Source organism: Nansenia antarctica (assembly GCF_963989245.1).
Source record: "Nansenia antarctica genome assembly, chromosome: 6".
In the NCBI taxonomy this organism is placed as follows: domain Eukaryota; kingdom Metazoa; phylum Chordata; class Actinopteri; order Argentiniformes; family Microstomatidae; genus Nansenia; species Nansenia antarctica.
Window position 1 is genome coordinate 37686510 of NC_137676.1, and position 27969 is coordinate 37714478.

Consider the following 27969-nt stretch of genomic DNA (forward strand, 5'->3'; position numbering starts at 1 on the left):
CTACACCGTGGTGACAGACAACAGAGGGTTGTACACCTTCTTCCCGTCGGGGGAGCGCGAGCCGTGAGACAGCAGCTCCTGGATGGTGATCCAGTTGTCCAGGATCCTCCGGTTCCTCTTCTTCATGACCTTCCTCTGGCTGAGCGCCAGGATGCTGTTGCTGCTGTGCTCCCCCTGGGGGCCCCCACCCCCCGTCTTCCCCTCGGCCGTGTCGGAGCCCTCCCCCTGGGTCTCCCCTCCCCCGCCCCTCAGGTAGTCCAGGCGACTCTGCATCATGAACTCGCGGCGCCTCCGCTGCTCCCTGGCGCGCAGCAGCTGCTGCTTGCGCTCCTCCTTGCTCCAGTAGCGGCCCATCTTCATCTCGCTGACGGCGTCGTCGTCCGTGGTCATGCCGCTGCGCTCCTCGCGGATCTTGATGGCGCGCGCCTTGAGGAGGCGGTCCCTGACGGGCCGCTTGGCCACATAGCGCGTGCCGTCGCTGCGGATCTTCACCTTCCACTCCATGCGGGGCGAGGCGGGGCCCAGGTTGAGGGACAGGGGCGGGAGGCGCGAGGGGCTCGGGTGGTGGTGGTGGTGGTGCTGGTGCTGGTGGTGGGCCTCCGAGCCTGCGGGGGCGCTGTTGATGCTCCTGGGGCTGGAGGGCCCGCTGCTGCCCGCCGCCGCCCCCCTCTCCTCCTCCAGGATCCTCTCTCGGTCCCGGTCGTCCAGGGAGTCGATCACGACCTCCGACTGCAGCTGCATGCAGCTCTGGTAGCGCTCCAAGGGCCTGTTGCCGTGATGACGGCGGGTGAAGTATGGGCTGGATTCGGCGCTGCGTCCTCCCCCTCCAGCCCTGTCGTGGGCGCCGCCATTGGTCTTGGGGGAGCGTCTGGTCATCGTGCCGCCCTCCGCCACCCCCCTGCGCGATGCCGCGCCATCCCGGGTCAGAGACCGGAACTTGGGCGGGGGGGCGGGGCTGGTGCTGGCGTTGGCCGTCTGGAACTTCTTATAGCTGTTGGGGGAGAAGGAGGCGTGTCCCCTCTCCCCCGCCCCTCCAGCGCGCCCGGCCCGGTCCCTGTGCCTGCTGGGGGTGTGGGGGCGCAGGGTGGCCGAGGCGCTGGAGTCCCCCTCCTCCTGGATGGACAGAGGGGGGAACTGCTCCGTGCTGACCAGGGGCGTGCTCCTGCAGCTCTCCCCCCCGGTGTTGTACGCGCTGGTGCTGTCCTTGTCCGACCTCTCCCTCTCCGGTACCTCGTTAATGTCGGACAACTCGTGGTGGGGGGGTTCGTCCGCATCCGGCGGGGGTCCGGAGGAGGAGGGGGCGGGAGGGGGGGACCCGCGGCTGGCCGCAGCCTCCTCCTCCAGGAGCCAGGCTTTCAGACAGCGCTCCCTGAGCTGCTGCATCTTCTGGGCCCGCAGGATGTTACGACACTTGAACTCCAGGTGGCGCAGTTCCTCCTCCAGCAGGGCCATCTCGTGCTGGGTCAGGCTCTCGTTGCAGTTGGAGTCCAGAGGAGCCTTGCCCTCCCCCTCTGCCTCCCCCTCCCCCTCCTCCTCCTCACCTCCCCCTCCTCCTCCTCCCGCTCCTCCTGCGTTCCCGTTCCTCTCGTACTGACACCTGATCTCCAGCAGCTCCCGGTACCGCTCGCACTCTTCCTCGGTCAGGCCCGGCATCATCATCATGATCAGGGGGGACGCCCCCCCTCCTCCTCCTCCTCCTCCGCCGCTGCCACCGTCCAGGCCGGGGAGGGAGTCGGTGCTGAGGTGGATCTCCCGGAGGTGGAGGAGGGGCGGGGTGTCCCCTCGGGGAGGGGCTCCGGGGCTGCGTCCGGGGCGGAACTTGCGCATGCTGCCGGGGGTGTTGGTGGTGTTGGTGTTGGGGGCGCTGGTGTGCTCATCCCCCAGGAGGTCGTGCTCCGAGGACTCCTCGTTGCGGGTGCTCTCGTCCGTGCGGCCCACACCGCTGTCCAGCTCCTGGCTGTTGCTGAGGGGGGCCATGCCGAGGATGCGGGGGTCTCGCTCCTTGTTGGGTGACCAGGGCTCCTGTCTGTCCCCACCTGCCTCCTCCTCACCCCCTCCTCCCTCTTCCCCTCCTGAGACTCCAGGGCCAGGTAGGCCCCTCTTCCTCAGCCTGTAAGAATGAATGAGTAGTATTGATAATAAACGTTATTATGTGTACAGCATTTAGCACATATATCATTCCAAAAATGCAATTCAAATGGACTGTACAATTGAAAACAATACAAATAAATCCTGTCAACCAGAGATTTGAAAATAGATATGATGTAAGTCCAACAAACAGACAAACAAATAAAGAAAGCAGATTGTGATGCATGTTATTAATAGAAGGACTGATAGAGCTGTAGCCCACCTGCAGAGGCTGGGCAGGTGGGAGGTGTGGAAGCCCTCCACACTCATCTCCATAGGAAGCTCCACGTCCAGCTCCTCTGGGTCCCCCTGGTTCTCAGTCTGGGGGGGCAGGGGAGAGGGGGGGGGGGGGGCATAATAGGTCATGGTGGGTCATGGGCATTGAATATTTCAATGTTGTTATTGATGACCACGATATATTGGCAAGTTAATCATGTAGGAGAGAAAGAGAGAGAGAGGGGGAAATAGAGAGAGAGAGAGATAGAGAGAGAGAGAAAGATGAGTGATTGAGCTAGTATCAGGAATATGTCATAGAGTAGATTCAGTAGATTCAGAAACAAGACACTAGGTGGAGACACACTCTTGACAGTCAAAAGCAATGGCTTCTTGCGGTTTGTGTAAGCCTTCTCTGAAGTTAGACTTGGGGCCAATCCCAATTCACCCCTATGGCTTCGTTTTGCGCGTTCACGTTTAGGGTAGGGGTGTCCCAATTCATATTTCATCGAGGGCTAGGGGTAAGGGGGAGGGCTATCCACGGCTTTGTTTGGAGCGATTTCAGGACCAGATTAGCTTAGAAGCCATATGGCTTGATTTCAGCATGCATTGCGAATCATCTACAGAAATGTTATGTTGCTCTATTCAATGCGGACATGTCATTTACTTTTTCTGTAATTACTTATTAATAAAGATTTGAAAAATTATTATTTATTTAAACTTATTATCTTTAATGTCATTACAATGCATTATAGACCTTTTCTTTATAACAAGCATAACAAAAAAAAACGCTTTTATGTCGAGGTGCTGTGTCTAACGTTACAGGCTGATTTGTGGACGTCAGTCGCGCATATGACATATTATTTCCATGTCTGATGCTGTGTCTATGCTTACAGTAACATAGAAAGTTCCACAGTCCAGCGCGCTCGGGACAGAGGGCAGGACACCGGAGCCAGCAGGACACCAGAGCACTCATATCTGCGCGTTTGTCACAGGGTGACAGTCACCGTGTTGCTCTGCCCCGACGTCAGTTCAATGGAAGCGCCAAGCACAGCCTTCCCCATAGAAATACATCGGTACGGGATTCACATTTCAGAGATGTACAATCATGTTTATTTAGAAATAAATGATTACCTGTGGTGTTTGACAGCGGATGATGGTAGACATATTTAATGTAAAGTTATCGATCTAAAGTTAGGTTGATATGTGCATGATAGGCGCGAATTCTCCCCCCCCCCCCCCCCCCCTTGGTGGTATATGACGCTATAGTTGTTATTATACCCAATCCGAGCAGTTGTTATTATGTAAGATTATCGATGGACATACATCATATCTATTTTCAAAGCTGTCATTAGAGGTGAGATCATAGCATACTCGGCCCAGTTAAAGAAGGCAAAACAAAATGAACAGATTAACCTCCTGAACTCCATATCTGAACTGGACAGACAATATTCTATATCCCCTTCACCAGAGATATACAAAGAAAGATTGGGTCTTCAAACACAGTATAATCTGTCTTCTACTGATCAGGCTGAGAGACTATTACTTCGTTCACGAGATTTAGTATTCGAACATGGAGAAAAGGCAGGACGACTTCTGGCTCATCAACTCAAATGCAGGTCTGCCACTCAATTTATATCAGAGATTATAAATACTTCAAACGAACACATAGTTAATCCAACTGCAATTAATGACACTTTCAAAACTTTTCACTCAAAGTTATATACCTCTGAAACACCTTCTGACAGTTCACCTATGCTAAAGTTTTTTGATAAATTAAATATTCCCCAAATGAATCGCTCTCAAAAAGAAATTTCAGATAGACCCGTGGAAATGCAGGAAATAATTGAATCAATTAGGGGAATGCAGAGTGGGAAAGCTCCAGGCCCGGATGGCTATCCAATCGAATTCTACAAAAAATTCACCACTAAATTGGCCCCTTTGCTTCTAGACATGTTTAAGGACTCCATGGACAGAGGAACCTTACCACAAACACTTACAGAGGCATCTATTACACTTCTGCTTAAACCAGGAAAGGTTGCTTCTAACTGTGGTTCCTACAGGCCTATCTCACTTTTGAATGTGGATGCCAAGATACTAGCGAAGGCTCTGGCTACCCGATTAGACCCCATCCTACCTGATATAATATCGACAGACCAATCTGGTTTTATCAAAGGCCGCCACTCCTATTCGAATATTCGTCGTCTCTTAGGCGTGATACACTCCCCTGCGTCTGATACTATACCAGAAGTAGTTGTTTCACTGGATGCTGAGAAGGCATTCGACAGGGTCGAGTGGACATATCTGTTTGAAGTTTTACAAAGATTTGGTTTTGGGCCCAAATATATCTCCTGGATTAAGTTGCTTTACTCCTCCCCTAGGGCATCGGTGGTCACAAATGGGACCCGCTCTCAGTACTTTCCCTTGTCAAGGGGAACACGGCAAGGTTGTCCGTTGAGCCCTTTGTTGTTTGTCTTGGCACTTGAACCCCTCTCAATAGCACTCAAATCTGCAGCCTTTATGCATGGGATACAGAGATGGGGTTCGGAACACAAGCTATCTTTATATGCGGATGACCTGTTATTATATGTGTCCGACCCTGTGTCATGTATGCCTGACATCACGAAGCTACTCTCCAGTTTTGGCTTCTTCTCTGGATATAAGCTGAACTTCTCTAAAAGCGAATGCTTCCTGTTAAACGCCTTGGCGCTTCAGATCCCCCAGAGTAGCTTGCCCTTTCAAACATCCAAAGTTGGTTTTAAATACTTAATACTTAGTTAATATTACCCGTGACTTCACAGGCCTCTACAAACATAATTTCGAACCTCTCGTAAACAAACTTAAATCTGACCTTCAGAGATGGGATGCTCTCCACTTGTCCTTGGCAGGCAGAGTAAATTCGGTCAAAATGAATGCCCTACCCAGATTCTTATATTTATTCCAATGTCTACCCGTGTTTCTTCCAAAATCCTTCTTTAATTCTATAGACAGGCTTATATCATCTTTTATTTGGGGTGGTAAATCTCAGAGGGTCCGCAAAGAAATACTTCAAAGGCATAGACAGGTGGGCGGCCTAGCCCTTCCAAACCTTCTTTTCTATTATTGGGCCGCTAACATACAGAAAGTCGTCCACTGGACTCACTCTTCAGATGCGGGCTGGTGCCTGATGGAGGCAAAGTCTTGTTCCTCGTCCTCTCTTCACGCCCTGGTCACATCTAAGATGCCATTATCTCCCTCTAAATACACCAACAGTGCAGTTGTTGTCTCTACTCTCCGAATATGGTCCCAGTTTAGAGCACATTTCAAACTTCAAAGCTTTTCAATCCAGAGTCCAATATGTCACAACCACCTCTTTATTCCAGCAAAGCAAGATGTAACTTTTTCTCTTTGGAGACAGGTGGGCCTTGTAAAATTTGGAGACCTATACATAGATGGCATATTTGCAAACTTTCGTGACCTCTCAAATAAATTCCATCTACCTAACTCGAACCTCTTTCGCTATTTCCAGATCCGTCATTTCATCCAAAGTCAATGCCCGTCCTTCCCTAACATGCCTCCATTATCTGTACTTGACACAATCCTCGATACTCCCACCAGTCAAAAAGGTCATATATCGAGACTCTACGACATCATAATGTCCCTTAAAGGAGAGTCAATTCATAAGATTAGAACAAGCTGGGAGGAAGAACTTGGTCAACAAATAGCGGATGAAACATGGAACAATGCATTAGACAGAGTGAATAGGAGCACCTCTTGTGCCCGACTTGGACTTATACAATTTAAAGTTCTTCATCGTGTCCATTTCAGTAAACACAGACTATCCAAAATATTCCCTGAGCTTAACGACATTTGTGATCGGTGTCACAATGCCCCAGCAGACCTTACCCATAATATGTTTTGGACCTGTCCTCAACTGACTGGATATTGGTCAAATTTCTTTAAAATTATGTCCGAGGCACTGGGTATTGATGTACGACCGAATGCCTTGACTGCCATCTTCGGGGTTTCAGAGAGCGACCGACTGACTAACATCCAAAATAATAGCGTGTCTTTTGCTTCCCTATTGGCTCGGAGGAGAATACTGCTTGATTGGAAATCACCGAAACCGCCCACAGTCTCAGCATGGCTGAGAGACCTAATGTTATATCTTAAATTAGAAAAAATTAAATACACAATTAGAGGTTCCACAAGCAAATGTTATTCTACATGGGGCTCTGTGTTGGCATATTTTGATGGTCTTAAGACTCTCCCTGAAGTTCCAACCTGAGGGATGCAGGCTTCTGACATGTCACCTCTCTAGTGTCGGTCCATGTAATGTTGCGATGACCTGTCTCTGTCTCTGTAGATCCTATATGTACTGTCTTGGTAGTTACCAGGTTGCAGCTGTGATACAACAACATTATTATTGTCCAGTGTGAATATTTATTTTCTTTTTCCTTTTTTAATGTTATTACTATGCCAATGTAACTTTAGGGCCCTGCAGGAAATGTTTGGGGTTGGGTGGGGGGGTGGGGGGGTGGGCAGAAATGTGTAAAAAAAAATAAAAAAAATCAACATGTTTAATCATATTGTATTGTGTAACTTTTGAATAAAAATACTTGGAAAAAAATAAATAAAAGATTATCGATGGATGTGCCATTTTTGATAGAGGGCAGTGAGCGGGAGACTCATCAAGGATATGTTGCAGTGGACAGCGGCTGTTTCTCCAGCGTTCCTGTCACATCGGATTTCGGAACTGTTACGTCTGGACTTTTACGACAGTTTGGACTTCACTACAGTGCCGTGTTCTGTTTTGTGTTATGACGACTTACGTTATGTGGTTAACACGTTGTTGAATAAATGGAGTAAGCTCCGACTTGAGCTCTGAGTTTCAGTCTCCGTTATTGAACATAACATTGGCGACGAGGATGGCTGATTGTTCTCTGCCACCACCCTCTCCTTTCCTAGCAGTCCCGGCAGAACCACCGATTCCGTGGAACCGCTGGATTTCCTCTTTCGAGACATATATCCTAGCTGCCGGCTTGGAGGACATATCCGACAAGAGGAAATGTGCGCTGCTGCGATACTGCTTAGGAGCGGAGGATCAGCGCGTGTTCGGAACTCTCTGCACCGCGGCGAAATACACAGACGCTGTGGAACTATTGAAGCAACACTTCGCCCCTCCACAAAGCGCTCTTCTCCGCCGCGTGATATTCAGACGAAGACACTAACGTACAGGTGAGACAGTGACACAGTACGTGGCTGATCTGCGGGGTTTGGCGAGCTTATGCAAGTTCGGGACATTACAGAACGAAATGATAAGAGACCAACTCATCAACGAACTGTGACAAGATTAGGGAAAAACTGTTACTGGAAAATGATGAACTTACATTAGCAGCAGCTCTGAACATAGCGGTCCAGGTTGAAACAGCCTTGGAATATGCAGTTAGTTTTTCAGCCTCTCCCAGCTCACCGGCAGCGGGCGCGCACAGCCTACAGGTGCCCCTCCTCCACGTGAGTGCAGCCAGCGGCGGGGAGAGCATTTTACTGGCCTCTCGGTCACGCGACCAGCCACACCAGCCGTGTGGGAATTGTGGCTCTTCTGCACATAATTCAAGAGCTCAGACATGCCCGGCCCGTGGTAAAACCTGCTCCAACTGCGGGAAACTAAACCATTTTCACAAGGTCTGTAGGTCTGCCCCAGTTAGAGCTTCCCAGTCACCTACCACAGTCATCCATAATGTCAGCTCAGGACGAGCGCCATTCAAAACATGCTCGTTGATGGTTGGTGATGTCACTCTGCCGCTCCTCCTAGACACTGGAGCCACAGTGTCCCTTCTGAACTTGACGACCTATACACAATTTTTCTCCCATGTGCCCCTGGGGTTGCCCTCCACCACCCTGCGTGGCTATGCCAACTCTGAGATTGACATTGTGGGCTCTTTTCAGCTGCCTGTGAAGTACGGGGAGAGGACACTGCCGGCCTTCAGGTTCAATGTTGCACGCCACGGGACCAACCTGCTAGGCCTCGACCTGTTCAACGCCCTCGGTTTCACCCTGCTAGACACAGCTGGCTCAGAGATTCACACCGTTTCCATCCCCTGGCAGCAACAGTGGCCTGCGCTGTTCAGCGGTGTGGGCTGCCTCGACACTTTTGCCCACCAGCCTCTGTTAGATCCTACAGTGATGCCTGTTATACAGCCCCTCCGCCGCTCCCCCCTGGCTCTCCGCGATGACATCTCCTCTCAACTACAGAGCATGCTCGATAGCGACATCATTGAGCAGGTGAATGCATCGCCTTGGATCTCCAACCTGGTGGTGGCGAAGAAGAAGTCTGGGGGGCTGCGCATCTGCGTGGATCTGAGAGCGGTAAACAAGGCCATCATCCCTGACAAATACCCCCTGCCAACGATAGAGGAGCTTACCGCCCAGTTCTACGGGTCCAGCGTGTTCTCTAAACTGGACCTCCGTCAGGGTTACCTCCAAGTGCCACTACACCCCGAGAGCCGCAACCTCACAGCGTTCATCACTCACAGAGGGATTTTCCGCTACAAACGCATGGCTTTTGGCTTAAGCTCCGCCCCCAGCTGCTTCCAAAAGATCATGGCCTCCATCTTCGCTGGGATCCCAGGTGTGGCCATCTATCTTGATGACATCGTGGTTCACGGGGCCACCGCCGAGAGCCACGAAGAGCGTCTCCACAGTGTGTTCAGTGCATTGGCCAAGCATCACCTCACACTCAGAGAAGTGTGTCTTCGCCGCCTCAGCCATTGACTTCGTGGGGTTCCGTCTCTCAGCTGATGGCACGTACCCGCTGCACTCGAACACCGAGGCCATCCATCATGTCCCGGAGCCCACCACAGCCGCTCAGGTGGCCTCCTTCCTAGGCATGACTGCGTACTACCTCCGTTTCCTGCCACAGTACTCGGCCACAACCACACCACTGCGGAAGCTGCTGAAGCATGACGAGCCCTGGCTCTGGACGTCTGCCTGCTCAGACGCCGTACGCCTCCTGACGTCCCAACTCACCTCGCCACCGGTCCTGGCGTATTTCGACCTGGCCAGCCCCACTCTTGTCACGTGCGACGCCTCTGCCACAGCCATTGGTGCTGTGATGTCCCAGCTGCAAGGGGGGGTGGAGAGACCGATCACCTTCGCCTCCCGTGCTCTCAGCCCCACGGAACAGAAGTACTCGGTGGGGGAGCGGGAGGCCCTAGCATGCCTCTGGGCATGTGAGCGCTGGCACATGTACCTCTATGGACGTCTATTCACACTGAGGACAGACCACCAGGCCCTCATCACCCTCCTGGCCACGTCTGGCACCGGTCACAAGCCACTCCGCCTCCACCGCTGGGCCGACCGCCTGCAGCAGTACAACTATCGGCTACAGTTCACGCCAGGACGAGACAACGTGGTAGCCGACTTGCTATCACGCTCAATCCCCAGCCCACCTACAGCCCCAACCTTGACCCCCGGACGGGACCAGGCTGAGCATGACCTCGTCCAGCTCCTCCACACACCCCTTCAGGAGACGGTGTCGCTGAAAGAGCTCCGGGATGCCTCAGCCGATGACCCCATCCTCTCTACACTCTCGACCTACATCACGCAGGGGTGGCCGGCAAGAGTACCTGATGAGCTACTCACTTACTCCAGGATCAGGGAGGAGTTGTCGGTTTGGAATGACACCTGTGTCGCTCGCGGGTTCTGCACTGTGGTCCCAGGTGTCCTTCGGGCGCGTATCCTTGCTATGGCGCACGAGGGTCACCTGGGCATAGTCAGGCTCAAACAGTGCTGTCGTGATGTTGTGTGGTGGCCAGGCATCGACAGGGAACTCGAAACCCTGGTCAAGGACTGCACTGCCTGTCTCCTTAGTGGTAAGACCAGGGCTCCAGCTCCACCCCCGCCCATGCAGCCGTTGGACTGGCCGTATCAACCCTGGGAGCACCTGCAACTTGATATCTGCGGCGAGCTGCATGGGGTACCACATCACCAGCGTTTTCTCGTTGTGACCTACGACCTCCACTCGTTGGAATCTAATCTAAAATCTCAACGAAATGCAAATAAAACACTGTGCTGTACTCTATGCTATGCTATACCTATTCTAACATTTCCTATTCTCTGCAACCTTATGTACCCTAGGGTTGTCATATTGCACATAGTGTTATTGCACATTCATTTAAAGTGTCGCAGTTTGCAGGCTTGAAATGTACACATTTGTGCCTCAGCACTACACCTGATTTCAATCCAGCAGCTGCCATCAATCCGTCCAGACTGTCCAGGGCCCAGAACCTAGGTCTTTGCTGTGTTCAGGGCCTGAATGGCCCTGGGGTAGAAGCTGAGCTTCAGTCTGTTTGTCCTTGCGAACATGGTCCTGAACCGCCTGTTCGAGGGCAGCCGAGCAAAGTGTTCGTACCCAGGGTGGGATGGGTCTCTGGAGATCATGGAGGCCTTCCTGAGGCAGCGTGTGTTGTACAGCTCTTCCAGAGAGGGGAGGGGGGCGCCGGTGATCTTCTGGGCCGTTCTCACGACTCTCTGTAGCGCATTCCTCTCTGCGGCTGTGCAGCTGGAGAACCAGTTGCAGATGCAGTAGGTGAGGATGCTCTCCACTGCGCAGCGGTAGAAGGCCACCAGCATCTCCTGTCCGATGTGGTCTTTCCTGAGGACTCTCAGGAAGAAGAGCCGCTGTTGTGCCTTCTTGATGATGGCTGCTGTGTTGTTCTTCCAGGACAGGTCATCCTGTATGTGCACCCCCAGGAATCGGAGGGTTGAGACTCTCTCCACGCTCCCTACGTCGATGAGCAGGGGCTGGACCTCAGATTTTTTCCTCCTGAGCAAGTCCATTGCTCAATTGTATCTTGCCTTTTTTTTCCATTTCCATTTTGTTTTCTCTTGCTGCTGCAATATCGACTGAAACTGAAGCCATAAGAATTTTACTCTCTTTTACTTGTATAATGGGATGTAATAAACTTTTGGCACACATGGCAATACAAAATCATGAATCTTGAACTATTATTATTATTATTATTATTATTATTATTATTATTATTATTTAGCAATTTAAACATGTCAGCCCTGCAAGTTTGTTTCCTGAGGGTTAGCTGACAACCCCACTAACAGATGACAGGTAGTGTAAAGGGGGAGTGGTTGTCTTGAGGGAGTGGTTGTCTTGAGGAAGTGGTTGGGGTGGACCAGCTATTGTTCCCACCCATTACCTACGTGTGAAAAAAGGCAGAAAATACTTTGAGGCCGGATATCTCGGCTTTGTGATTTAGAGGTTATCAACATTCAAATATACATGGCTTCTTCAACTTGTTTCAGATTTCAATGTATGACACATCATTTGAAAGCTTACAATCTCCTACAGTGTCCTAGATTCTTGTACAGGATATCCTCAGTAAAAACACACTGAGGACCCTATCAGGAGCTCTCATTCAATGTCACTTCGACTATGCCGTAACATCATGGTACTATAGAACCACAAAGGCCCTAAAAACAAGACTCCAGACAGCCCAAAATAAACTGGTTAGGCTTCTGCTAGGCCTCAACCCTAGGACACATCTAACCGCTGCTCATTATTTGAGCCTTGATTGGCTACGAGTAGTTGACAGAGTGCAGCAGCTTGCACTGGGCCTGGTCTTCAAGATACGCTACACCACAAAGACACCCAAGTACCTGTCAACATACTTCCAAAAAGTGAACAACGTCCACACATACAATACCAGAGGAAGCTCCACGAACCACGTTCAACCGCGTTGCACCACAAACAAGGGGTTAAACTCGTTTGCAAACTATGCAGTAAAAATGTGGAACGCCCTTCCTATAATCTTAAAGGAGTGCAAAACACTGCCCACCTTCAAAACCACTCTCAAAAAACATTTACAGGAGGCTGCAATCCGTAACTGGACCCTCTAAATCAAAAATCTAATTAAAAGACTACACCCCCACCTGGGCTACCCTCTATATATTCTTGTTGTTTTGTTGTTACGTCTCCCACACCCCCCCCCCCCCCCCCCCCCCCCCACCTGAAATACCCTCTGCACATACTAGTTGTTTTGTCCCACCCCCCTACCTGGTCTACACTCTGAGCAAACGCAATGTTATTATGTCGCCCCCCCCCCCCCCCCCCCGCCTAAATCTACTGGTGTTTTTGTACCCCCCCACCATGACCACACACTGTACATACTTGTTGTTTTGTCCCCCGCCCGAACTACCCATTGTACATATTATATGTCTGTCCCCCTGCCCGAACTACCCACTGTACATACTTTGTGTTTTGTCCCCCGCCCCCACCTGTGGTGTATGTCCCCACCTGTCCTACCCGCTGTACATACCTAATGTTTTGTTGTATTGTTCTTCCCATGTTGGATGTATGTTTATCTTGTAGATAGTACTAGTTATTTGTCTGTATTATCTTGTAGATAGTACTAGTTTTTTGTCTGTCTTACATGTAACGATGAATTGAGTATCAAGGACCCCAATTGAAATAAGCCAGTGGCTTTCTTGGGTTTTTATCCTGTTAGTTGACCTTGTATGTAATATGTACTTTCATATACCTACTTCTGCAAATCTTCTAATAAAGTTTTCAATCAATCAATCAATCAATCCTTTCATAATCTGGAAAAAAACTGAAACATTACGTTGCCAGACTTGCACTTTTTAATCAGTCCCTGTCACAAATCTACAAGCATTTAACTGTTTCCATTGAACATTTGAGTTATGCAAACATAATATGTAGAGGATGTGTGTTTGAATCAGCAGCCTTCTAAAACAGCAACATGTTACATCAAAGCGATCTGATGCCATATTGTCCAGTGGCTTTGGAGTGGACCAGCTCACTGGCCTTGCGGTTATAGTGTCCGCCCTGAGATTGGGAGGTTGGGAGTTGGATCCTTAACTATAAAAAACGGTACCCGATGCCTCCCAGCTGGGCACTCAGCATTAAGGGTTGGATTGGGGGTAAGACCCTACGACATAATAATAATAATAATAATAATAATAATAATTCATTGTATTTATATAGCGCTTTTCTGAGGCTCAAAGACGCTGACAATATGGGAAAAACAGAAAACACAGAAACACAGACGTACCAGCGCCACGTCCAGGGGGTGTACTTGTACATCAAGCTGCCTCACGCTACTGAAACAGGAGATAGGCTCCTGGACCTATGGGCCATTAGGCTCAAGAACCATCGGGTCTCAAGGCTACTTACTTTGGAATTGAGGACAACATCTAGCCATACAGTTGTTCCATGTGAAACTGATATTCTGGAATGGATTTCATTCGGCTCTGTCAATATTCTAGTACTATGGATATCAGGAGTGACTCTGATTTAGCAAGCTAGCAAGATAGGCTAACTGAACTGTTTCTCAGAGACAGTTACAAAGAGAAGAACATTGATTATAGCCCATCTTTGTAAGGATGTTAACCTCCCTCTTCATTCCTGTCACCCCCCCCCCCCCTCCCCTGATAATTGAGTAAGCTCTAAATCTCATCATTGTTCTTTCACTCCCTCTCCTTCTCTCTCATTGTTCTCCACTCCCCCTCTTGTTATGTGTGTCCCTTACCTCTCTGCCCCTCTGTCCCTGCTATAAATCTATCCTGTGTTTAGAGGAAGGGACACCTGCTGTAATAGGGAGACAGCGTCTGATACAACGCTGTATATGTAGAGAAACATCTCTTATACAGCCACTCTGTCCACATGGTACTGGAGACGAGGGTTGGATTGTGTATAGTGGGTGAAGTAGTATTAGTATTAGTATTCATATAATCTAAGGCTATGTATCTGGCTATAATGGAAAGGTGTGTGTCTGTGTGTGTGTGTGTGTGTGTGTGTTTGTTTTATGGGTTTGTGTTTGTGTGTGTGTGTGTGTGTGTGTGTGTGTGTGTGTTTATGGGTGTGTGCATGAGTGTGTGCGTGTGTCTCTGTGTCTGTGTGTGTGTGTGTATGTGTGTCTGTGTGTGTGTGTGTGTGTGTGTATGTGTGTCTGTGTGTGTGTGTGTGTGTGTGTGTGTGTGTGTGTGTGTGTGTTTATGGGTGTGTGCATGAGTGCGTGCGTGCGTGTGTCTCTGTGTCTGTGTGTGTGTGGGTGTGTGTGTGTGTGTGTGTGTGTGTCTGTGTGTCTGTGTGTGTGTGTGTGTGTGTGTGTGTGTGTGTGTGTGTCTGTGTTTTATGGGTTTGTGTGTGTGTGTGTCTGTGTCTGTGTCTGTTTGTGTGTAAATACAAAGCAGTGACCTTGAGGTAACAAAATGGGACATTGAGGATAAACCTCCCCTTCTCTATTCCCCATAAACTCCCCTCCCTCCCTTCCTCCCTCCCTCCCTCCCTCCCTCCCTCCCTCCCTCCCTCCCTCCCTCCCTATATCATCCCCTTCACCTGTCTCTTTTAAAAATGTCATGCTCTCTCTTTACCCAGCCACCCCCCCCCCCCCCCCCCTCTATCCCTCTATCTCTGTGTCTCTCTTTCTTTCTTTCTTTTTTCTGTTACTTGGTAGTACAATAAAATATATATTTTTCTCTCTTTGTTAAGGAAATCTACCAGTGGTTTCTTCAATGCTGTTTCAGTGAGTGATCACACATTCGTAGCCTTGACGTGTAAAAATATGCAGACTGTCTTCTCCTGCAGTCAGCAGATCTATGCAATCGCTTTGGGATGTGTTGTCACAGTGAGAGATTTATCAACCGTGTGTGTGTGTGTGTGTGTGTGTGTGTGTCGGGGGGGGGGGTGAAATGGATGTGTGGGTGTAAGATAGAGTGACTGACTGTCTGTGGGTTTTGGTATGTGTGTATATTTTCAATAGGGTAAAACACCCGGTATCTTTCAACAGCCTATCTTTCAACCGCCTGTAGTCTGCACACATGTGAAAGCATCAATAGTTAAAGAGTGTTTTATATGAGTTCTACCCATAGTGATAAAACATTTCTCATTCTATACTGTATATACTGTATATCTCATATACCATTCTATTTAAATGGATTTCTCTCTGTGTATCCCTCAGTATCTGGTCTAATGTAGACATACACTAGAAAATGAGTTTGTAGTAGAGTGTGTTAACACATTCTATGAGGCAGGCACATACTGTATACTTTATACCATTATATGTAACACTTTATAACTTAATGATGCCATACAATGTTATCATAATATCTGTCTAGAAGACTTGTGTTGTTCAACTGAAGAAAAATAATAATAAAATAAAATAATAATGAGAAAAGAGTTCAGGATTATGATGAGTTGATGTAAGACATCAGTCATCAGTGCAGTCATCAGTGCAGTCATATCCTCATAACAAGTCTTATAATGTGCTATATGGACACATGTCAACTGTATGTGCTATATCTGTTCTCATGTAAAACTGTAGTAGTACATTGGTTGTGCTGTAGAACAGTGTGTATGTTGTAGCAAGGTGTTGGTGGTCACCTCGATCTCAGGGAGGGCCAGCAGCAGAGAGAAGTGTATTGGGTGTAGCAGGGTGTTGGTGGTCACCTCTATCTCAGGGAGGGCCAGCAGCAGTGAACAGTGTATTGGGTGTAGCAGGGTGTTGGTGGTCACCTCTATCTCAGGGCGGGCCAGCAGCAGAGAGAAGTTGATGCTGTCCTCTCTGGTCAGGATGGCCACGGCCTCCTCCCTGTTCTGGATGTCCACTCCATTGATCTGATAGTGAGACAGGGAGAGAGACAAGTCAGACAGGGAGAGAGAGGGAGACAGAGAGAGGGACAAGAGAGACAGGGAGAGGGACAAGTGAGACAGGGAGAGAGACAGGGAGTGAGACAGGGAGGGCGAGACAGGGAGGGCGAGACAGGGAGGGGGAGACAGAGAGAGGGAGACAGGAAGAGGGAGACAGGAAGAGAGAGACAGGATACAGAGAGAGGGAGACAGGGAGGGGACAGGATACAAGGAGAGGGAGACAGGGAGAGGGAGACCGGGAGAGGGGGACAGAGATAGGTTGAGAGGGATATACAGTATCATGATGACTGAGTCATGTAGCCTACCTGGGTTGGTTAAACACAGAGGCGGTTGAACATTATATACGTAATTGAGCAGTCAGCAAGTGTGGACTTGTCAGCTTTCGCCTACATGCTACACGCCTGTCAAAAATCACTTGATTCGGGAAGAATGATGGATGGCTACCTGAAGGCACAGCCTAGTTGAACCATTACGCAACTGAGATGATGTGATACCCTCTTTGATGGAACAAGCAATTCCTCCTAAATGATGCAACGTTTCCTCGCTTTCGCATTCAGTTCTATTGTCATAAGAACAGGCCTCGACGGCTCAATCGATGGCCTTGTTACCATGGTAATATGAGGCTTCCAGGGGGTGGTTTATTATGTCCCTGTGTGACTGCGGTCTCGACACTTCTGTGTGCTGAATAAAACTTGCGTCATTTCTCCTGCTTCTCTATTTTTAGGCCAGCTGTCACTGGGGCAGTCTCCACCACCCAGTGAGCTAGCCCAGTGCTACCTACCAGGGACTGGGTGCTATGTCTGCCCTACTTGGTGGAAACAGGAGGGGGGGGGGGGTAAAAATCGGGGAGGATGGGCTCACTGTAATGCGTTTGATATTACAATTTCTACCTCCACTGTGTCATTCATGGATTTGTTGGATACCATTCCTCATTCCATTCCGTGCGTTACAACGAGCCCGTCCTACGATGTCTACCTCCGCCAGCTTACCTCCGGTGGAGACGTGTGTCAGACTGTACTGTACGTGACGTGTGTGTCAGACGGGATGTACCTGCACTATCCTGTCCCCCTCACGGATACGGCCGTTCTTCGCTGCTATGCTGTTGGGATTGACCTGGTAGGGAAGAGGAGGAACGTGAGGCGACACATTTACATCGGGATCAAACCTCAACTCTGTGGTGTCACATGAAGTCGGTTTTCGGGGTTAGGGTCATTAGAGTAAGACATCGTTAACACTAGAACAGCCATGGGTGGGGTCATTTGATCATGTGAGTAAAATAAATATATATATCTTTGCACTCAATCAAATTTCAGGACCCTCCTTTCATGACTTTTCCTAGATATGTGCATTCTACCACCCAGTATCCTTCACATCAGGATAAGCTAGTATAAAGCTATTTTGCAGTTTTTCTGTGTAGGAGGCAGGCTAATTTACAAGACACGCCAACTAGTGGTCTTTGTGTGTAAGTAGCAGCTTGCAATTTTAAAGATGGTCATTTGACCCCTGAGGTGGCTCTAATAGTAGGTCAAATCGGCACAGCTGTTCTAGTGTTAAGTTAACATCCACTTCCAACATCCATCGTTAGGGCCTTATTCAAACAAGGTGTTGCAGCGGCTAGTATCTTATCGAGGTGTAACCGGCGGGTTTCAACCAAGGACCTCTTGCATGGACGCCACAGACGGAAACCCCTATACCAAGACAGCCTTCTCGTCGCAGACTCATCATGAGAGAGAGAGAGTGATTCCTAACCACCTCCGCTACAGAGGCTTCTCTGGCTCCTCACCTCCCCCACATAGATGCCCAGGTCCTCCTCGTCATCGGTACGGTAACACACTGTCAGGCCCAGCTTGTCCTGCTGACGGGACTTATACAACTCCACCTCCTGAACAGACGGAGAGAGAGAGAGAGAGAGAGAGAGGGAGAGGGAGAGAGAGAAAGAGAGGGAGAGAGAGAGAGAGAGGGAGAGAGAGACCTTCAAATAATAGAAACTTCACAAATGTATCAAAGTGACATCTATATCCCCTTAGAGTCCAAAGGAAACTCAACGTTGCTGAAATACAGAAAGGAAAATTCAGCGAAAATGAAGCTTAATTAAGCTTTCTTCAAACTACCACCCAGTGCAATAGCTGCTGTGTGAAACCGCTCCCCCTGTATGTACCACAACACCGTCATTTCCCATTCAACGGATGACAGCTCATTTAGGGCAAGTCGTTACATTAGCATTTAGTCCCCTAACATTTGGAGATTCTGCTGCACCCACAGAAACGAACCAGGCTTTCTCTTCCTTTCATGTCATTGGGGAGTGAAAGACTGGCTACCATTTGACACTGAGCAGTAATGACTTCTCCATTGAGAGAGAAGGTATGAATGACAGGCTCTAAGGCTGGGGTGAACACTACAGAGAAGAACAGGGACTGAAAGAGCGAAGGCTGTGTGTGTGTGTGTGGGTGTGTGTGTGTGTGTGTGTGTGTTATAGCACAGAAGAGCAGAGACTGAGAGAGTGAAGGCTGTGTGTGAGTGAGTGAAGGCTGTGTGTGTGTGTGTGTGTGTGTGTGTGTGTGTGTGTGTGTGTGTGCGTGGGTGTGTGTGGGTGTGTGTTATAGCACAGAAGAACAGAGTGAGAGAGTGAAGGCTGTGTGCGTGTGTGTGTGTGTGTGTGTGTGTGTGTGTGTGCTTGTGTGTATGCGCGCCTGTGAGTGTGTGTGTGGTTAACAGCACATTTGTAAAGAGAAAGTCAGACCTCGTACTCCAGCTCCTCTTGTCTGTCAACCTCATGGTGAGAGATATCAAAGTAGTCGTTGGGGTCGTTGTACTCGTGCTCAAAGGTACAGCTGAAAGGGAACAGAGAAGCGATGAGATGAGAGGGATCTGAAGACTGAAAGGACATATAACCTGTTATCCTTCCTTCCTCCCTCGATTGAGCTAACCACTGATCTAACATGATTGGATTGGTCTAATTGGTCTAAAAATAGAAGTGATTCTAAGGAAGGAAGGAGGGAAGGAGGGAAGGAAGGAAGGAAGGAAGGAATGAAAGAAAGAAAGAAGAAGGAAGAAAGGATGGATTACTTTTAGGACATTTGTGACAGCAGCTGGTGAAAGCGGGAACAAGTCGGCAATCGACCAAATGTTCAGACTTTTATTCTGAAAAATGGGAATAAATTTCAACGTTGTTGAAAATCAATGACACACTCACTAGTCAAGCCAAAATATTGCAATGCAATGGATTCGATGAGTAATCCCCACTACTACCTAGGTAGCATTGCATTGCAATGTTTTGGCATTTTGATTGGTTGCCAACTTGTTCCCCCTTTCACCAGCTGCTATCACATTTCAGGATAACTTAAGCAGAGCTGTCTCCCCTGTAAACTAACTGAAACGAGGTCGTTCGGCTTCACTCACAACTCATTCAGTACGTAAGGCTCCAGAAGTTGAGGCAGGGGGGGTGAAGGTGGCGGGGGAGGGGGAGAACCGTCACCGCGTGGAGGATGGTGGGAAGGCGTCCTGCCCGGTGGCAGAATGTTCTGGAAGCTGATGTCCGTCTGGGTGGCATTGTCCACGCAGTCTGCGATTGGCACCAGCGCAGACGTGCCGCCCACAGTGCCACCTGCTTTCCGCCGGTGACCTTTACGTACCACCTGGAGGAGCAAAGGATCCTGGGAGTTTGGCGGCCTCTCCTGAGGGAGCTGGGACAGCCTCCTTCCTTTGACCTAGAAAATGAGATTGGTGGATGGGGAGTGGGGGGGCGGGTGGGGTAGTGGATAGAATGATGGAGGGGTGGAGGGAGGGGGAGGGATGGATGGATACAGGTAGGGATGGATGAGAGAGAGAAGGAACGGGGGTTGATAGTGAAGGAAGGAAGGAGAGAGAGAGAGAGAGACAGAGAGAGAGAGAGAGAGAGAGAGAGAGCATCAACAACACACTGTCCTCGGTACAGTAAGGGAGTATGACCTTTAAAGGATGCCGGCACAAAGGAAATGAGAAATACTGTACTGTCTATTCCAAAACCATTAAAACTACGTCCATCTGCAGTCTGAAACTGCAGCGCAGCAGAAATATAGGTGAGGTGTAACCTCAGCTCTGGTAAGGCCTATTAAAACCATGAGAAGGTAGTTATCGTACCACTAAAGGACTGGGAAGGTGATGGGAGACAGACAGAAAACAAGTTGTTGGAACAGGAACACATGGACACGCTGACATTTCCATTGCAAACATGATGAATGCATGCACAAAACACGAAGCATAGGTAAAGCAGGGGAGGCCGGAGGAGGTAGAACGGTAGCGAAAACAACACGTATTACAATGAGCCCGCCCTTCGATTTCTACCTCCACCAGCCTCCCTCGATGTAAAGGTATGACCTAGGGTTAGAGTGGAGCACTTCAGGGGCCACTAAAACGATTGATTGAAAACCGTTCAATATCGACCGAAAGATGATGATTGATTTTTGATTTAAAAGCGGTGTATACTCCAACCTTCATGTGGCCATTCCCATCAATAGGTCGCTGGGTGCTGTTAATGCACCCCTTCTGTTGGAAAAGAGAAGATGGAATGTCAATCATTGATTTATGATTATTCTTATGCTTGAAGAACCTGGGAAAGGAGGAAAGAGGGAATGCAAATTGACTGTGGGAAAGCCAACAATAGAGACTGCATTATCATAATGGCTAGGGACATCCAGACCAGTAGCCTACATCAATCTCTGTTTAAATCGTAATATACAATCAATATTGCATAAGTACATACTGCTACCAGCAAAATACAATGTATTGTATTTTCCTCTGAGACAGACTGATTAAAAACACCTTGAATCAAATGAATGCGCTATCAATTATTCATGAGATGTGTGTACTCTCTATAGGTGTGTGTGTGTGTGTGTGTGTGTGTGTGTGTGTGTGTGCACACTGTTTTTAATCCAAGTATTCATGAGATTGTGTACGCTCTATATGTGTGTGTGTGTGTGTGTGTGTGTGTGTAGTATTTTTAATCCAAGTAATTTAATCCAGTCATTATATTCTAGATGTACAGCAGGTTGTCCTCTCATTGTCTCTTGTCAACTTGATGCCAGTCGACAGCCATTATAGAATCTCTTTCGGGGCTCTGAGACCAACCTTAACCTTGAGATTTGGCCCTGCACAATAATTGCATTCTAAATTCTAAATTCTCTTTGAGCAGCCAACCACAACAAAATCTCTCCCTCTCTATCTCTCTTTCTCACGCGTGCCCTCTCTCTCTCTCTCTCCATCTGCCTCGTTCTCCTTCTCCCTCTCTCTCTCTCTCCCTCCCTCTCTCTCTCTCTCCCTCTCTCTCTCTCTCTCTCTCTCTCTCCCTCCATCTGCCTCGTTCTCCTCCTCTCTCCCCCGCTATGCCTTTGTTTTCGACACAGCCTCATTGAAATGCATTACATTGCTTCACACATTGGCGTATCAGTGAATACCGTCTATATCAATGATGCACCGGTGGTCAATCAACACAAACGCTTTAGCAGGTTCTGATAATGGCCTGGTCAGCCAGATGTGGCCACACACACCTCCTGTATCGTACGGTTCTAGTGAGAGGTGTATCTACACCTAGAAAAAGAACGAGAAATAGGAGTCTACATGTGTATCAACACCTAGAATGATTGATGTCTCTACGGTCATCTATTTCACCTCTGCTCTCTCCCATATTAGACACAGCTTCTAGGATCAGTCTGTGTGACACAGGTCTAATGTATTTTACAGTGTAGTCTGTATAGATTTTGTATTTTATGTCCATAGCCTGTTTTCAGCAGAACATTGACTCACATATGACTCACTCTGCCAGTGAATCACTTCAAAAAGAACGAATATTTACTGTTTGCGATTAGAAAGAGAGTGAAAATCTATTCACGTTTCCATTGGAATTGTCATGGTCGGTTGGTTTTCTATTAATGAAGATAACGGTGTGGATGGATGATTCTGCAGGTTACTGTATGGGTTCGGTCAATGCGTATTGGAAACTGAAGTGTGAAATTGAAAATTCAAACAAGATGCTGCACGATTCCCGTCTTAACTGATATTCATATCCTCCTGACAATTTTGCAGTTTTCTGGGATTCAAACGATAACAAAACAGTCTCCTCTCCACTTTTTCTTGGTAAACAGCTGAGGGATGGGGCTGGAGAAATGGAACCACTCTTAAATTCATAGATGCTATGGATGCAATGACCGAGCGTCCTTGAGATCAAAATGATAGCCATGATGATACATTTCAACCATGTTTTGAAGCTACACAGTGTCTGCTTACAATTACATTGTTTACAGACAATGGAGTAAAACAAGCTTATTCTGGGGGGTTCTGATAGGTTAAGAAAGCTGAGCTAAGCTCCAGAGGCATTTATAATTTATATTATTCAAGAATCAATGGCTATATACTATAATTTATTTAAAAGTCCAACAATGGATGTACCAATTCCAGATTGCGCATTTGAGGCAAACCTCAAACCTAAACCATCCTTCTGAACGCTCTAATTCACGGTCAGATTACTAACCACGTACCACGTACTGATACTGCTACCACACTCTCCCTCTCATCATCATACCAGTCATTCCTCTGAAATATTCACTAGGTGGTTTTGTTCTGCGGAAAATGGAGTAAACATTACAGCTGTTCACGATCTATTATCTAGTGTATTCTGCCTCAGATCCACCTGTCTCCTCTCCTTCCCTCTCATCTCCTCTTTCCCCCCTCTCTCCTCCCCTCCTCCTCCTCCTCCCCCTGTCCCCTCCCCCTCCTCCTCCTCCTCCTCTCCCCCTCCCCTCCCAACCCCTCCTCTCATCTCTCCTCTCATAAAGAAGGGATCAAGATGGTAAAGAAGGGGATCAAGTGTTTGTGCCTGGCCAGGTGTGTCCTGGGGGGCTAGGAGGAGATGCTGCAGGGCGGATGAGGGTGAAAGGATTGAAGGCTCCCCGTTGGACCGTAGCCGTTATAGCGTTAACAGAGAAAGGCTGGCTCTAGCTCTAGCTGTGTGCTTTCCAAGAAAAATTCTACCCCCCCCCCTCACCCCCTACTTGCTGCCTGATGTGTTGCATAGATGTGCATTTGACGAGGGCTGATCTAAACGCACATTAACGTTAATGTGTGTTGATGTCTCAGCACATAACTCCACAGAAATGTATAGTATGCAAATGTTTTGTGTCCTGAAAGTGTAATGATGCATGGCATCGTACAGCAGTTGTGTGTGTTTGAGCTTGCGAGAAGGGTTGTGTGTGTGTGTGTGTGTGCGTGTGTGCGCGCGTGTGCGTGCGTGTGTGCGTGCGCGTGTGCGTGTGTGTTTGTGCATGTGTATGTCTGTGTGTGTGTGTACTGCTGTGTATTCGTTATGGTGTGTCTCCCTCTCTCTCTCTCTCTCTCTGCTGGTGTGAGAAAGCATATATGTCTTGCTTAATGACCCCAGTTGCCTTGGCAACGGCGTCCCATTGAGACAAATCTGACAGATACAGAGGGAGAGAAGGAGAGGATAAAGGTAGAGAGAGAGAGAGAGAGAGAAAGAGAGAAAGAAGGAGAGAGACAGACACATGGGGTGTGGAGCGAAACGGATGATGAGTCTAACGCTACATTCAAATGCTCTTTTTCCTTTTTCACCTCAGCGTTTTCATATCAGCCCTGGAGAATTCCTTGTATGTGATTCCCCCATCAGAGATGCGTTTGTAGGCATTTCCCCAACCAAACCATTTACTCATTAAAAAGAAGATCAAATACATTATATGCGTGGGGCGGTATCTCTACTTTGCAGTGCATTTGCTCCTCACTGATGTGATCGTAGGCATCCCCTACAGTGTCTTGATACAATTCATCTGTCTCTACAACTGTTTATATTTTGATCTTTACATCAAACGTGCTTGTAGCTGACTGTAGTAATTCAGTACCTTCCTTGTTATTGAAAATCGCAGCCAGAACGCGATGAAAGCAGGACGGAGATAGATAGGCTATTCTGAGAGATACACACACAATGACGGGACATAACCGGTGGTTCCAGCGGAGGCTGGTGGCGGAAGATATCAGAGGTAGTGGAATGGAATGGAATGGAATGGAATGCGTTCCAATGAGCCCGTCCTCCGATGTTTACCTCCACCAGCCTCCGCTGTGTGAGGCAGAGGCCTAGCTCGATGGATTGTGTGGAATGTCCCATCACGAGCCCTCATGTCTCGAGGGTTCCCCAAAAGAAAATGGCTTCATCCATTACGTGCCAAAATTGTGGAACTCCCTGCCAAAAGGTTTTAAAGAGGTGGACTCAGTAGACATTGTTAAACGACACCTAAAAAGTAAAAACATGTTTTTAACCTGGCATAAAATATACTACTACCGGTACTTTTATTTCCCTACTCTTTTTCCTTCTTTTTTAAATTTTAAGTTAGGGTTATTTATTATTGTTATATGGTTGCGTTGAACTGTCAAAGCACTTGAAGCTGCATAGTCTGTATGAAAGGCGCTACACAAATAAAGTTATTATTATTATCGATGTATGGTTTGTAAACCATGATCGAGTCGTCCTCCATTTTGTATCCAGGCTACAATTGTTGTTGTTCTGAACGCCTAACCTCTCTTATTCGATCCACCCCACAATCCAGGTCATAGAACTACTATGTTATGAGGTCCATAAATCATAAGATACTGATTGTGACATACTTTCATTGCCAAGGTGGTGAGATGATACTTCCATACGCTCAAAGCCCAGTGCTCTGTGTCATATAGGCTAGAACTGACAAGTCTAGTATTACATATGGGAAAACTGTGGCAATGACACCACTGTTGTTGGGGGGATCACCATCAACCATCTGTGTGTGTGTGTGTGTGTGTGTGTGTGTGTGTGTGTGTGTGTGTGTGTGTGTGTGTGTGTGTGTGTGTGTGTGTGTGTGTGAGTGTGTGTGCGTCGCCTTAGGCTATGATAGAGAGGTTGAGAACAAAACAAGCCCTTATGATCTGGTGATGGCCCTTATGATCTGGTGATGGAGATCCCCCTGCCCGCCCCCCCCAACGCTGTTCAAAGTAGCCCAGATCAATGACAACACACAGCCCTGTAATGAATGGGGCTTTAGGGTGTTTTGAGAGGTGGAGAGTCTCTCCTGAGAGAGGAGCCCCACATGGCGCGGGTGGTAATGACACATAAGTACCAGGGAGAGGGATACAGCACGGCGAGGTGAGACCCCGCTCAGACGAGGAGGACGTGAGCAGGTTGTAGAGATAAGAGTCCCCCCTCCCTCTGGCAGCGACGTCGACGGAGCGGAACGGATCGCGTGACGACGTCAACGCGGACTCACAGATTCATGAATTCTAGATTCTATTCTAGCCAGAGCGAGAGGACCAGGATCGTGACAGACGGCGCTCCTTTTTGATCCTGACCGTCTTGACCCACCGTGACCTTTTCCCCGACGTCAGAGACGGAATCGGACGTCGTTATTTTGCAATTGAAATCCGATGCTTTTGTCTGGGAGAGCGGAAGAGAGAGAGAGAGAGAGAGAGAGAGAGAGAGAGAGAGAGAGAGAGAGAGAGAGAGAGAGAGAGAGAGAGAGAGAGAGAGAGAGAGAGAGAGAGAGAGAGAGAGAGAGAGAGAGAGAGAGAGAGAGAGAGAGAGAGAGAGAGAGAGAGAGAGAGAGAGAGAGAGAGAGAGAGAGAGAGAGAGAGAGAGAGAGAGAGAGAGAGAGAGAGAGAGAGAGAACCCGGAGGCAGACGTTGTGTGGTTTCACCTGTGTGACCCGATGACCTAAATAATGGAATCCGTCTCGTTATACGTTCCACATTATGCATGTAGAACCGAGGGAGAGGCCAGGGTCAGGACTACTCTACCAGCGTGCTGCGCTGCTCATGAATAGGACTAGTTACCATATCGCTCCTCTGGTTCCTGACACACATGCAAAATGGTGCTCCCTAAAATTGAAACTCGAATGGGATGCCATTCACAGAGGCAGTGAGGTGAGCTATTCCATTGTAAATGTCTTATACCCCTGTGGGGTTTCCCAAGGGATGAACAAGAAAGGCAGGTGGTGACAGACACAGGCAAGTAGTGACTGACAGACAGTAGACAGAGAGACACACACACGCACACACACTTGGAGTGACAGAGGCACAGTGTACTGTAGAGAGGGTACACCAAAGAATGTACAGTATACTGGATCTATGGAAGGAGAGGGGTGAGCAGGCGGTCGAGAAGGAGGGAAGGAAAGCAGGAAGGGGAGAGGGAGGGAAGGAGGGAACATGGGTGGGAGGGGGAGAGCAGGAGGGAGAGAAAGGTGAGCGGAAGAGCAGTAGGGCAGGTAGATGGTAGGGTGGAGGACAGTAGGACAGGTGGTGGAGGGTAGGGTGGAGGACAGTAGGACAGGTAGATGGTACAGTAGGGTGGAGGACAGCAGGACAGGTAGATGGTAGGGTGGAGGACAGTAAGACAGGTAGATGGTACAGTAGGGTGGAGGACAGCAGGACAGGTAGATGGTAGGGTGGAGGACAGTAAGACAGGTAGATGGTACAGTAGGGTGGAGGACAGTAAGACAGGTAGATGGTACAGTAGGGTGGAGGACAGTAAGACAGGTAGATGGTACAGTAGGTGGAGGACAGGAAGACAGGTAGATGGTACAGTAGGGTGGAGGACAGCAGGACAGGTAGATGGTACAGTAGGGTGGAGGACAGTAGGACAGGTGGTGGAGGGTAGGGTGGAGGACAGGAGGACAGGTGGTGGAGGGTAGGGTGGAGGACAGTAAGACAGGTAGATAGTACAGTAGGTGGAGGACAGTAAGACAGGTAGATAGTACAGTAGGTGGAGGACAGGAGGACAGGTGGTGGAGGGTAGGGTGGAGGACAGGAGGACAGGTGGTGGAGGGTAGGGTGGAGGACAGGTGGTGGAGGGTAGGGTGGAGGACAGGAGGACAGGTGGTGGAGGGTAGGGTGGAGGACAGGAGGACAGGTGGTGGAGGGTAGGGTGGAGGACAGGAGGACAGGTGGTGGAGGGTAGGGTGGAGGACAGGAGGACAGGTGGTGGAGGGTAGGGTGGAGAGAGACACTGACCTGGAACATGACCCGGTACTGCTCCTCCGGCCGATTCACCACACACATGTTGCACCCCATGGTGGCTGTGGCAGTCCGCTCCTCCTCTCCCCTCTGTCCTGGGGGCCACAAAGATGTCCTCTTCCAGGGGTCCCGAGGTGTGTGCTCTGCAGTCCGGTTCGGGGGGAGTCTGTCTCTGTTCCAGTGACGAGGGTTTCTCTCAGACAGGAGACGTGTCTCTGTGGAAGTGCCTGTGGTACTGTTAACACAGTCTGTTCCACTTTGACAAAAAGGAATATAGAATGTAGTTGGCTGCCACCCTGGACCCTGCGGCTGTGGTCAATGTGCTCTGTCGCTGGTTCTGTGTCTGGGCTCGGAACTGTTGTCTAGGGTCCACTTAGGGTCCGGTTAGCAGGATTTCACTCAGGGATAATAAACAGGATGAGTTTCTTTTTTTTTTCTTTTCTTTTTTTTTAACAGTTCTCGTGCCTGTCAATGTACAGAATATCTGTTCCACTGAGCTAAGATGGCTATTAAAGCCCAACAATGAGTTTGGAGATGTTGTATTTGCTGCCGCCCAAAACCCTGGGGCTCTGGTTGATGTGCTTCTTCAGGGAACGCACGCTGTGTGCTCCTAAGGCTTGAATGTGGTTATGTTCCAGTAAGCAGTATTTCTCTCAGGTAATTGTCACTTTACCCCTTCATTGGTGGGTACTTCAACAGAATACCCCACTCAAAAAAGGCACTCAAAAGCAAAGTATCACTAACAAAAAGTAAATAAAAAAAGATTGTGCTTTTCCATCAGCGCCCATGCAGGTTTGTGGTTGCTCATTCAGTGTCTGTGCTTTCAAGGTTCAATGAATAAACATATGTTTATGTGTATTTGTGCTTCAGAATAGCCGTGAGATTTGAGACTTTTTAAAAATAGGGTCATTGATATGAAGCTCTAGAAGAAATAGAATGCGGTAATGGAA

At 48.7% G+C, this 27969-nt stretch overlaps 1 protein-coding gene across 1 annotated transcript; it reads right to left on the bottom strand.

Moving 5' to 3' along the window:
* On the bottom strand, positions 1-27076 carry LOC308160492 (PDZ domain-containing protein 4-like; the record flags this gene model as incomplete). The annotated part of the gene is given in 9 exon segments (XM_080534405.1): positions 1-1986; positions 1989-2100; positions 2351-2448; positions 15869-15970; positions 17054-17116; positions 17787-17885; positions 18744-18834; positions 19403-19710; positions 27017-27076. Coding segments are annotated over 9 exon segments (2919 nt in total).
* Positions 27077-27969: the final 893 nt, after the last annotated feature.